At 42.7% G+C, this 12,674-nt stretch overlaps 1 protein-coding gene across 3 annotated transcripts in view; it reads right to left on the bottom strand.

Annotated features, from left to right (window-relative positions):
* Positions 1 to 10,294, bottom strand: part of CDK8 (cyclin dependent kinase 8) — a 47,923-nt gene extending 37,629 nt beyond the window's left edge. Inside the window, exons 1-2 of one of the 3 annotated variants that reach the window (XM_048493823.1) lie at positions 9,732 to 10,294; positions 66 to 141 (exon numbers count right to left, since the gene is read on the bottom strand). In XM_048493823.1, coding sequence (XP_048349780.1) covers positions 66 to 141; positions 9,732 to 9,865 — 210 coding nt within the window. In that variant the 5' untranslated portion in view covers positions 9,866 to 10,294. The remainder of the gene's footprint in view (positions 1 to 65; positions 142 to 9,731) is intronic. The other 2 variants (XM_048493822.1, XM_048493824.1) reach the window with 2 other exon arrangements.
* Between the last annotated feature and the right edge of the window lie 2,380 nt (positions 10,295 to 12,674).

Here is a 12,674-nt window from a genome sequence, read left to right as displayed (position 1 = left end):
GCATTATGGGAAACCATAAATTAAGCTGTATTCACTTCCAGAAAGGCATATTTATCATTACTTACTGCTATTTCTCTGCAAGCAGACATAGAAATTCCAGTACCTTCTATTTGCTTTAGAGCATAATCTTTATCGTCTTTCCTGTGAAAGGGAGAAAAAAAAACAAGCTTCAAGAAGAGCCTTGTAATATCAGAGGAAGAATTATGAGCATAGTTCAGAATTTTCCACTCCTCCCGCAGAAAGCAAATATTTGGAACAGGGAGAAATGACAAGCAGGCAGGCCTTGACAAACCTGCTTTGGACTGAGACGCCAGCCCAAAAATTAAGGAGCACAGACTCATCCGCGCCAAATACAACTTCTTTGTATCTAAGCCTTATGTTAGCCAATAGGACAGGACTTTCTGATGCTGCTAAGTTGTTCCTTCTCTCTTGAACAATTCCAATCTTGAAAGAAGTAGCAAAACTTTTTGCAAGATGCCATAAAGCTGTGTCAAAGTAAGACTGGGAAATAAATTCTCATTTACCGTACTTTTCCTTTCTGTAATTTGTGGTTATGGATTGTTCTTAGTGTTGTTTATGGTCTGATTATGGTTGCCTGGTATGCTTTATATGCCAATAAAAGTATTCTGTCTGTTTAAATATCTGCTGCATATTTTCACAAGTAATTGCAGCCCTGAAGACTCTTCCCCTCTAAAAATCAGCCAAGATTCCCAGGATCTCACAACGGTCATAAAATCCTTGGCTTCATACAGATTCCATGCATGGAGATTTTTTTAGAAGGCTAAATTCCCTGAATCTAAGCAGCTACAACGGATATTTCAGGTCCAAGATCAATAGCACCCTAGAGACCAACAAGATTTTTTGGAGTATTTTATTTATTTATGGGCTTTCAATAGTCAAAGCTCCCTTAGAGATCACATCACAGAAAAACTCAAAAAAAATTTATTGTGCAGCAACAGTTGAAGAACCACCCTGGAATAATTAAATAGGAGAAATCCTTCAATGAGTCCTGGCAACTTACAAGCGAATTAAGTTCATGGAAGATAGTCACTGTAACAAATAAGTCTGTCAGCTGCTATGATAGAACTACCATGAACAAAAATTATAAATTCTAATCCAAGTGGTCCCAACAGGGGAGAGCTGGGTTCCCATTCAATGCTAATAGGTCATGAAGGACCATTTGGTTAGCCACTATGCAAAGCACAATGCTCAGCTAGATGGCTCATTGGTCTGACCAAGCTGCTCTTAGGTTCTATTGGGAAAGGAAGCCTGATCTCAGAAGACAGATTCCATCTCTACCCACAGTGAATCTTGATGCCTGCTCAAAGCGTTTAAGCATTTTAATACACAGTTGATGAAAAATACAGAAATGTAAGCTCTTAGGATAGCACTGAAACAGTTCTTAGAAAGTTAAATCAGTCCTGATTGTAAAAACTAGGCATATCTAATCTAGTATTTCAACCATAAACTTTTTGTCTTATAAAAGAGCGATCAAAGATAGACTGAAGTATCACACTAAAAGCTGTTCTCAGGATGTGGTCAAAAAGGTGTTACATCTTCCACCTGCCATCATGCTAGTTTTCCTTCAGATGAAGCAAGGCCTGGTGGTTTTAAGACCTGGTGGTCTCTCTCTCTTGAAGATGATCAGAAAATAGGGCAGTTTCACAATGCATGCATTTGAAAGCTTGAGAGAACAAAAACTGTGTTTATAATCACAGTATCTTCATTCAACAATGCAAAGTCTCATTGCGTAGAAATTTGTTTTAAAAACTCTGAAACTTTAGACACTGACTAAAACAGGGGTGTCCAACTCTGGTGCCCCAGATGTTCATGGACTACGATTCCCATCAGTCCCTGCCAGTATGGCCAACTGGGGCACCAGAGTTAGACACCCCTGGACTAAAAAGATCAGAATTGCTCTGATCTGGATAGCCTGGGCAACCCAATCCAATACTGGGATTAACTCCAAGGAAGCCCAAGGTTGCCACACTGAGGCAAGAAAGGTCAAACCACCTCTGAATGTCTCTTCCCTTGAAAACCCTCTGCGGTTGTCATAAGTCACTGGCAACTTGATAGCAAAAATGAAGTAAAATAAAAATAAATAATGCAGTGATTTCTCGCCTCTTCCATTTGACATATGATTTAATTTCTTTGCTCTAATACAAAGATAAATTGATGTAATCGCTCAGCAACAAAAACCAGTGACCACTGATCCAGCTGTTGAACAAGTCCAAGATATTCAGTCCAGGAAGGCCACAACCAATTGTCATTAACTGAATCCTCTGAAAAGGATGGAAGTTGTTAAGCTGAATACAAGAAATTTTCAACAATAGAATCTCTCATTGCAACTTACTTAATGCTGAAACTCGTTTGCTTCAACTATACTACTAACAAGGAGACACAGAATTCCCATTCAAGTTTATTCAGTGGGGTTTTTTGCCTAGGAAGATAATCCTAGAATTGAAATGTAATTTAATGAACATTTTAGGACAGGACAGAAACAAAATATACACAAAGATTACTGAAACTTTTGGTGTATACAACAGAAGACTGAGGATAGCATGAAATATAACGCAAGTCTAGGTAACCTGCATGCTAGGTTTAACAGTGCCAGTGATTATTAAAGAAAGTTTATTGTTATTGCTCATTCAGCGATTTTTAGTCAAACTTGCATTTTTGCAACTGGACAAATATTGTTGGCTAATGTTACAATAGACGACTTGTTTACCACAGAGAAACCTTTTGGAACTCTCATGAGCTGCAGAATAGTAACTGGATAGAATTTTCTTCTTTATAGTTGGTGCCTGCATACAGTTTCAGAAATCCTGCATTTCTAGATATTCTTCTTTTTCCTAATGTGCATTTTTGAACAACCTCATTTATTCTTCTCATCTTAATAATAAATAACATGGGAAACAAAACAGAACCTTCACGAACCACAAGAAAACCGCCTTACAAAAGAATAGCAGTTTTCCCAGCGCCACCTTCTGGAACTACTCCACAAAACAGTGAAGCTACTACTAAGATGTTATTTCATTTATATGTCACCTTTCCTTTCCAAAGAGGACCCAAAGAGGCTTACATCATTCTCCTCGTCTCCATTTTATCCTCACAACATTCCTGTGAGGTTGTTTAGGCTGAGTGTGCAACTGGGCCAAGCTTCCACAGCAGAGACAGGATTCAAATTTGGATCTCCCAGATATGTTCCAAACTATCTATCACACGCCACAGGTTCTAACTACAGTGTTTACTTCTAATCCTCAACAGAAGCCCACAACACTATCAGTGATGGTACCCAAAAGCTATTTTGGTTTTCCTGGACAATCAGAAGAACCATGCTAATCCTTTCTCTTCTCACACAGATAGGATGACCCGGGCTGTTTCCGCCCTGCATTCCAGTCAGAAGCAAAACACAAATGAACCTAGAAGTTGGAAAATATTCTACCTTTAACTTCAAGGATGGCGTAACAAGAGATGTTTTCATTTAGAAGGACTTCAGCCAGCCTTCAAAAGTCCTTCATATTTACATCATGAGAAATACCAGGAAGGCACTCCCTTTAGCTTCTTTCTCCCTAAGTTTGCACGATGAGGGAATGGAGTGGTTGGTAGAACCCCTCAGTGTCAAGTCTTCCTCTGTGGAAGGCAGCATGTGCCCCATGGCCAATTTCCAGTTACAGAAGAGGTCGTTTTGCTGATTTCCTTCCCACCAGTTGACTCCAAAGTCACCTAGTGAACTGCCATGACCATGTAGATAGAAACATGGACCTGTGTCTTCCAATCCCACAACTGAACCACTGTACACACTTTTTCAAAAATGCTAGACGCGAACAAGCCAAGAAACACAGGCTGCCCATCCCCACTCACCTAAAAGTGGGTTGTTCTATGGGCATTGTATTCCACCACAGCAAGAAGCTTTGGAGCAAGTGCAATGTGCTGCACACAGTAGCATGATGATATCCATATACTAACTATAACAAGAGAACACTTTTAAATACCCATCATTCATATAAGCCATTTAAACTGCCACTGAAAATAGCTAACACTAGAGATTCTAAACATGCAAATCTCATAACAAACGTTAAAGATTCTCACAAGTTTCTCAAACGAGAGTGCAAACAGGAATTTGTTCAGTAAGGAATACATTTTCCCCCTGAAAATGAGCCTTTCCACCAAGGCATATGGGTGGGCACAGTTGTTCTAAGAAGGATTGGCATATGTTACAGTAACCAGTACGTTGGAGTAGACATAGCATTTCTAAACTTGCGCCGTGGTTAACCTGTACAATCACAGAGTTCAGCATGAAACCCATGTTCATCTCACATATTGTTTTGCACTAATTTTCAGTGGTGTTTTTTAATGATGGTCTTAGCCTAGTTAATTAAGTGATTAGCCACGACTCAGGTGAATGTGACAAGTCTGCTTTGCTGTCAGAAAAAGAGGTGAAGGCAAGATATGCACAGTCCCATGCAGATTGAGGTTCCATGGGCAACCTGCGGAGACAAGCACCCCAACCACCTACCACAAAGGAGAACCTACCATTTCAATTGACAAACCCTGGCCAAAGTTAACTTTTATCAAGCAAGGCACTTTCCCTTTATCTCCACATCACATTTTCAAGGTAGCCTAGACATATAACTATTGAACAAAGACACTCAGCTAGGCAGCCCAACAATGGTTAAAATGTTCAAGATTGAGCTTTATATTCTGGATACAAGTGAAAGGCCCAGGAAAATAAGAACATCTGCATTTACACCCTGACAAGTACAGATGCACGCGTCCCTTAGGGAGGGGCCATGGTTCAGCAGCCAAGCATCTGCTTTGTATGCAGAAAGTCTCAGGTTCAATCACCAGCATTTCCAGTTAAAAGGATCAGTTAGTACGTGAAGGGAAAAACCTCTTCCAGAGACCCTGGAGAGCCACTGTCAGTCAGAATAGACAATAGTGACCTTGATAGATCAAGGGCTTGTAGTAGTTTCATGGATTCAGGTTACAGTTTACAAAGCTATCGCCTGTCAGAAAAACAAAACTGCCTTTGAAGAATTAGAGACCGTTCTCTGAAATACAGGTAATGAAGTGAACCCGTTACAAAAGCTACTTTTACAGTTCACTTTTAAAAAGTCAGAACGCAACAAACATCAATATCCTCTTACGCTAGTCCTTATGAAACACCACAGAAAGTATGCAACACTGAACAGTCACACACATATACCCCAATCAATTTTGGGTAAATTTAATTTCCAGTTTTCAATTTTCAGTATTGAATCACATATTTTCATGAATAACCATGAAGAGGAGATAACCAGCTGTCTTTGAGTTTCACTGTTTTGCATAATCACAAGTCAATCAAGACAGAATCACAGGGTTTCCACCGAAAGATCTAAGTGTTGTCAGTCATGGTGCAGCAGAAGTAAAAGCAGCATGTTTCCACAGGTGAAAACAGTCCAGAATGTCTATGAACATTGAGGAATCATTTTAAAGTGCAGCTTCATCAAAACCATCATTCTGTGCCCTATTAAACATGGTAGGTTGACAAAAGAGCATTTATACTGCCTCAAATGACTATCAATGAAACTTGTCTTTTTCAAATGAAGACACTCCTTTCCATTGGAAAAAATGGACAATGGAGCAGGTGTGGGCTTTCCAAACTCTGCAGAGAACTCTCCTCACTGTTACTTCAAATTGAATTGAAGAGGGTGGACAGTTGGAAGCCACACTCAGTAAGTAACCCTGAATGTCTTTTCCTGGCCTAATCTTCAATCGCCTACAAAGCGGTATAGGCAATTTTTTAAATGATTTCATTCTGAAGAAGCAGGTAGTACAGAACAAGGCAGGCACTAGAACTCCTGCGGAGAATTCTACTACAAATAAGGTCCAGGAAGAAGTGGCGGATGAATTTACAATTGCACTTAGATCTTTCAGTGGAGAAGAGTATAGAAGGGGCTATACAGGCCATCTAGTCCAACTTCCTACTGCCTAAAGCAACCCTGAGAAGCGCTAATCCAGGCACAGGCAGCCAATTCCACGGTTGAATAATTGTTACTGATTTTTCCTCCGTAAATTTCCTCCCTAATAACCCATTAGTACCTTTCTGCACTTAATTTACCTCTATTATTGCAAGTCCTATCTTGCAAAAATTGAAAACAGGAAATTAAATTAAATTAAAAGCTCTTTGCCCTCCTCTTAACTAGCAGCCTTTAAAATATAGACTTCCAAATATAATTCAGTAAGCCTGTCGCTTTATCAAAGAAGGAAACACGGCTGGTCTGGCAGGACTCATTGGGGACAAATCCATGCTGGCTTCCCTGGATCACCAAGTCGTCCTTCAGATGCTCACAGATTGACTCTTTCAAAATCTGCCCCAGTATCTTACCTAGGAAGCTCTCCACATTCTCAAATATAAGTAACAGAACCGCAGATGAAATTCACTGCAGATCTGCAAAGACAAGCAGCCACTCATACTTCATCCTGAAGATCAGATGTATTCAAAAATACTGACCCAGAGGACAACTGTACCAGCATGTCAAAGTTCACTACTGCAGAAATATTCCTAGCTACCACAGGACACTGAGCTCATGCTCCAAAAGAGAATCACTATACTAGGCCAGGGAAAAAAACCACAAACTGGTGATTGGCATACAACTGGGTGAAAAGGAAGAGTGACAGAGAAGAATAAAGTCAACTATGCTGAATCAGGTTACGGTTCCTGGTAGCTGCTAATGAGAAGCTGCAAAGAACTACATATGACTGCCCGACTTTTACTGCACTAGCTATATCAGCATATTTTCTTAAAGGATAGCATGCCGAACTTTAAAAAGCTAAGAATTTAATACAACTATTAAATACAATATTCAATAACACAATTACTAATACTGTATTAAATACAGAATTTAATAGTTATATGTTTTTCAAAAATCTAGCAAGCAAAAATGAAAAAAACATAAGGGGGCACATAGTCATGGCTATTTTATGACACAACAGGTAAAATACAGGTATTGAAGCCAAAATGATCTAAAATGAGGCGGAGAAGTCACTATTTACACAAGCAATTAATATGAGTTCTTAGAAATATTCTTTTTGATACATCAGCAGCAATTAAGTTCAGAAAACTGAGTAGATCTATTATCCACATGGAAACCAATATAAGAGAGCAAACAGAATTAAGGTATGATTTTTCATCTCAAGAGTAGTCAAAAACTGATAGGCATTCTACTGGTCCACATGATAGCTAGATTTTGAAGAACTTGCAAGTTAAAGGATACAACAGAAGAACCCAAGAACCATACAACTGTGGCAACATCACACCACCCAATCATCGGCACAATCGGAATTGAAAATGGATAGAATGACCAGTGAGACTAATATGCAGCTTTAGGTTTGTCTCACAGTCAGGTGGAATTCATCTTTTGTAGATTAAATTAGAAACTTTACTACTGAACGTTTGAACTGTTAAATACTACAAAAGGGATTAATCAAAACAGGATAGTAACTGCAAAACTGAAAGTTAAAGCCAAGAGACCTTTCCCATCTAAATAAATTGCAGCTCTCAAGCAGAAGTGACCAAAACATTCAAACTGCTGCTGGAAATGCATTTAAAATGGAAAATAATGGTTTGTTTTATGCTGACAATAGTCTGTTCTACGCTGATATAAATGCTATTTGCAACAACATATAAAATCATTTTATTAATAACCATCCTTCTAAATATACAGTGGTCTTGGATATGCAATACAAAATAACCATCAGACACTTCTCTCTGATTGAAATGAATTTATTTTTATCTGATAAAAATTATTTAACAGAGTTTAAAATAGCCTGACCTTTCAACACTTGCTTCCCACATTAAAACCTCATGTAGTCATGTAAGACTAACCATTGTTTTCAGCTGAACAGGAAAAAAAGGAAAGCTTCTATATTCAGCATTCAAAACAGATTCCAATTTTCAGTAATGATTAAGCTGGGGAGCAGCCATACATAGGTCTGCCCTGAAAATCAACAAATGTTTTGAGGGCCCTGGCTACAATACAGTTTCTGTAGTGCAAAATTGTTCTCATAGTAGCATAGATTTGAACAAGCCTGTAATAACCCAAACTCTATGTTGTTGGTGTGCATGACAGATCATGCAAAGATAATCTTCTCTTGCTACCAACCATACACACCCACCCACACCAAAGAACTTAAAGGGTCTACATAGCCCTTTCATCTTTACATGTTGCTTTCTTAGATATCCAGGAGTCTTGTGGCACCTTAAAGACCAACTAGTTTTTATTCTTTGATGGACACGAGTTCACTTCATTGGGTGTACACAGTCAGTCCTACATGCCTTTCCACTGGCAGTATGTATAAAAATTTATTTCAGGAAAAAACAAACTACCTCTGGTGACAGGTGGTGTATATCTATTGCAAAGGCAGGCAGAAAGAAAATACAAAATGGTGACAAACTAGTAAATCATAGAACAAGCCATGAAAATCCAGTGAAGTTTGGCAAAAACAGAAACTGTGGTTCTGCACGATGCAGTTGTGAAAGTTCTCCTTATCAAAAGGTTATACAAGAGGATTGCTACTGCTGGATACACGCTGATTGTCACTTGAAGGATCTATAATAGGATGTAAAATGAGAACTGCTAAAAAAAATCCTAGGAATAAAACCACAGTTACTAAACAGGGCAGGTATGAGATTGAGAATGCATTAATGGAAGAATAGGAGGCAGGAGGCTTTGTTAAGGGAAAAGCCACAGACAAAACAAGTGTAAGAAGATAAGCAGGAAGAGACGGAGCACATAACATAACTGAAGATCATTTAACACCCGTTACTCTTTACCACTTTGTATTCATTATTAGGGAGACCCTGGTGTCAATTTTGCCCAGGAGTGCTTAGAACCAGCAATTCTAATCTATCACCACAAGTGATTGTGAAAACACAGCCAGTAGATGTCTGCCACTCAAGACTTCAACTGAATGACCTCATGCAGATTAAAAACAATAAGGAAGAGAAGCAAAACCCTGAGACAGAAGATGATCAAGTTGGGCAAGGGAGGTTTAGAAGCAGCCTGTGAAGAATTTCTCTGGTCAAAGCCCACCGAGTAAGTATGTGCAGGATAATTCAGGAGAGGGAGTCATGTTAGATGGCTGTGGCAGAATGAAACAGAACACCGGCGGCCCTTTTAGAGCCTAGCTGACCCTCATCCCAGCAGGAGCTTTTCTGAGTGAGAGCTCATCCCATCAAGCACGTAGCTGCTTAAGCTGCTAGTCCCTTAAGGGGCCACTGGACTGCAGGTTGTTCTCGGCTTCAAGGATCGCTTCTAAAACGCACGGAAGGCAACTCGCCGACAAATCATGGAGAATTTCAAAGTACGACTGAGGTTCACTCCGCACCGTATATTTATAACGAGCAGCAATCGTTATAAATGAACTCGTTTTGAAAACGAACTCATTTTTAACGACTGCGGTTCCTTATAAATATGCGGAGTGGAATGAGCCCCAGAGAGCTGCGTCAGGGAGGTGGGGCAGATGCCAGGCCCGGGACTTTCTCCGCGTTGTGCAGAGCCCCGGACACGATCCCCGGCAAGACAAGGAAGCCCCCCAACAAGGGGGGCGGCGGAAGGGCCGGCACCAAAAGGAGGGGGGCGGCTTTCCAAGGAGAGGGGAGAAGCAACGCTGCGGGGGAGGGGGGACCCGTGCAGGGCCCGCGGCGAGCTCGGGAGTGCCTGCCTGCCCGCCCACCCGTCACTCACCCGTCTTTCCTCTTGGCCTTGTAGACGTGCCCGTAGGTGCCCCTGCCCACCTTGCAGCCCTCGTACTCGAAGAGGTCCTCCACGCGCTCGCGCTCCCCGGTCAGCTTCACTTTGAAGTCATAGTCCATCTTCATTCAGGGCCCGGGCCCGCCGCCTTCACGCCACACCCCGCCCCGCGGAGCCCCCGCCCGTCGCCGCCGCCGCCACCACCACCGCCGCAGGCACCAGGGAGGAGGAGGACGACGACGACGACGAGCAGGCCCCGCAGCCGCGGCCGGACCATCCAGGTGCGGGGAGGCGAGGGAGGGAGGGCGGCTGCAGTGCGCGGGGAATAGAGTGGGGCGATCCCCCCCGCCCTCAATTTTCTCGCCGCCTCCTCCTCCTGCCACTTCTCCTCAGCCGGCTAAAGAGCCAAGCCTCACAACAGCCGGTATCTTGCGGCTCGGAATACGGCAGGCGCGCTTTACCACGCTGCCGCAAAAGGAAAGCGTCGCAAAAAGGCCCTCCCCCGCCCTCAGGCTCCGCTCTTTCTGGGGATCGCTCCTCAGTGCTGCAGCAAGCGAGCGCACCACGTGGAATCCCGCCGGCTCTTAGTCTACGCTTCCCGCCATGCACCGCGACCACCCCGTTGCCGATAGGAATCTTGGGAAGTGTAGTCCAAGCGTAAGAGGAAGCGCCCTGCAAAAGGTTTTCAAGTGCATTTTGGACATTGTAGTCATGTGTTGCGGAGCCGCCTGGCGTAGTAGTTAAGTGCTTGCACTGCCACTGACGTGGTCAGGAATTCGAGCCCCCTGTGGGTCAAATACCCTGGCACCTGGCTCGTGGTCAACTCAGCCATCCAGCCATTCCTTGGTCGGTAAATGAGTACCTAAAGAATAGCTGGGGAAAGCAATGGCAAACTACCCCACAAAAATGTCAGGGTCGGACACGACTGAAAGGGGAAACTTTACCTTTACTTAGTCACGTGTTGATGTTGTTTGCCCATGCCTAACGTCTTGGCAAGGGGCCGCTGAGAGTTTCCTGGTGTTTAGAGACTCCTTCAGAGACATTGCATTGTGGAAGGAAATGGAAAGGGTTTGCAGTGAATAATAAAATAAGAGTCTTGGGGCAGCTTGGAAACTAGTCACTAGCATGATTTTTATCGATCTTTGGGACAGTCTTTTTCCGTTTTGTCCAATATGGAGCAGATGACAAAATCTGAGTTTTTCACACACACCCGCCCCAGGGCTCCATTTCCCCTAGATATGCCTCTGCAGAACTGAAAATATGCTTTAAATTTTAAATTAAATTTTAAATTAAAAAGTACAAGCTCGTTAACACAGTCGTCTCCCCTCCCCTTCTCTGCCAATGCCCGGTGCCAGGTTTCCCGGCAGGCATAAGACATAACTGGGTTGGGGGCATCCCAAAACCCATGTAGAGTGCCAGGCTGACAAGGAGGGGCAGGTCAGGCGCTGGAGGGATGAGTTGTCCTGACCACCCCTGTGCGTGTGTAACCCCCATGCCCAGAATGGGTTGGCCCAGAATGGGTTGACCCAGTAAGGGGTGGAGACTCAGAGCAGCAGAAAGGCTGCAAGAGCTCTTTGCAGAAGACAAGGCTTCCAGACTCGGACCTTGATTTCTATAAGCCCTTAACACCTTGTTAAGGGTTTTCTTTTGTGGTTGTAATGGGTGAGAGTTCTCCTGGAGACCTTCATCATGTGTTGAATACCCTGCTGGTAACTGACAAGGGAAGCAGGCAAGGGCAAACCTTTTTAGCTTTAAAAAGGGCTTGGACAGATTTATGGAAGAGAAGTCGATCTATGGCTACCAATCTTGATCCTCCTTGATCTCAGATTGCAAATGCTTTAGCGGACCAGGTGCTCAGGAACAGCAGCAGCAGAAGGCCATTGCTTTCCCATCCTGCATGTGAGCTCCCAAAGGCACCTGGTGGGCCACTGCAAGTGGCAGAATGCTGGACTAGATGGACGCTGGTCTGATCCAGCAGGCTTGTTCTTATGTTCTTATGTTCAAACCACTTCTGAATGGTGGATTCTGCACAGGGCAAATATAACAGGTGTAGAACACCTGTGCAGGGGGGGGACTTTGCACGGGTCCCATCCCCAAAATGAGGCTGCCCCATTTAATTTCCCTGAACTGGGATTTTCAAAAATCATAAACCAGCAATCCTTTTGCAAAAGCCAGGTTGGAACCACTCCAGCACCAACAGTCAGGCAGAAGGCTCCTTATCACGCCACCTATAGTCAGGGAGGCTCTGCCTGCCACTGCAGGGAAGTCCCTTTTATTTTATTTTGCTATCCTATTGTGGGACGATCTGCATGGCTGCGGGGTTTCATTTCCATATCCCTGCGCAGCTACACATGTGTGGCCGGAAATAAAAAGAGAGCGAAGCTTCTCCTTGCGAAGGCGCAAAAGCAACCAGGATTGTTCCCGTGGGCTCCGATCTCTGCCTGCACGGCACGCATGTGAACAGGAAAAAGCGAAATGGGTTCCCTTATAACAGCTGCAACTGTTATACATTTGCTGTGTGGAATAGACCAATGTCTCTTGCCTCAAAAACTACCACCAGGGGTCACCATAAATTAGATGTGATTTGATGGCAACAAAAATCACAGATCTCAGAGATGATTCGAGGGTTTAGAAAAGTAGTTGCAGTACTAGTAGATTTATTTATTTATTCCCCGCCCTACACCGAAGTCCCAGGGCGGCTTACATAATGGGGTTAAAAGCCCCCTTAAAACATACAATCCTAAACACATTAAAACATAAACATTAAAAACTACCATTAAAAACATCCTTTTAAAAGTCAATAAAAACATCATTAAAAATCCCCACCCTCCCTCTACATTAAAAGAAAATCCCTTTGTAACAAAATGCAAAGTTGTCTTAACCGTTTCATTCATTCTGGAACAGAAGCTTTGTTATTGCAGTTCACTTGTTAACACT

The sequence above is a fragment of the Sphaerodactylus townsendi genome, linkage group LG04, assembly GCF_021028975.2.
Source record: "Sphaerodactylus townsendi isolate TG3544 linkage group LG04, MPM_Stown_v2.3, whole genome shotgun sequence".
Taxonomy (NCBI): Eukaryota; Metazoa; Chordata; class Lepidosauria; order Squamata; family Sphaerodactylidae; genus Sphaerodactylus; species Sphaerodactylus townsendi.
The sequence above is the reverse complement of the archived record's forward strand: the minus strand, read 5'-3'. Positions and strand labels throughout refer to the sequence as shown.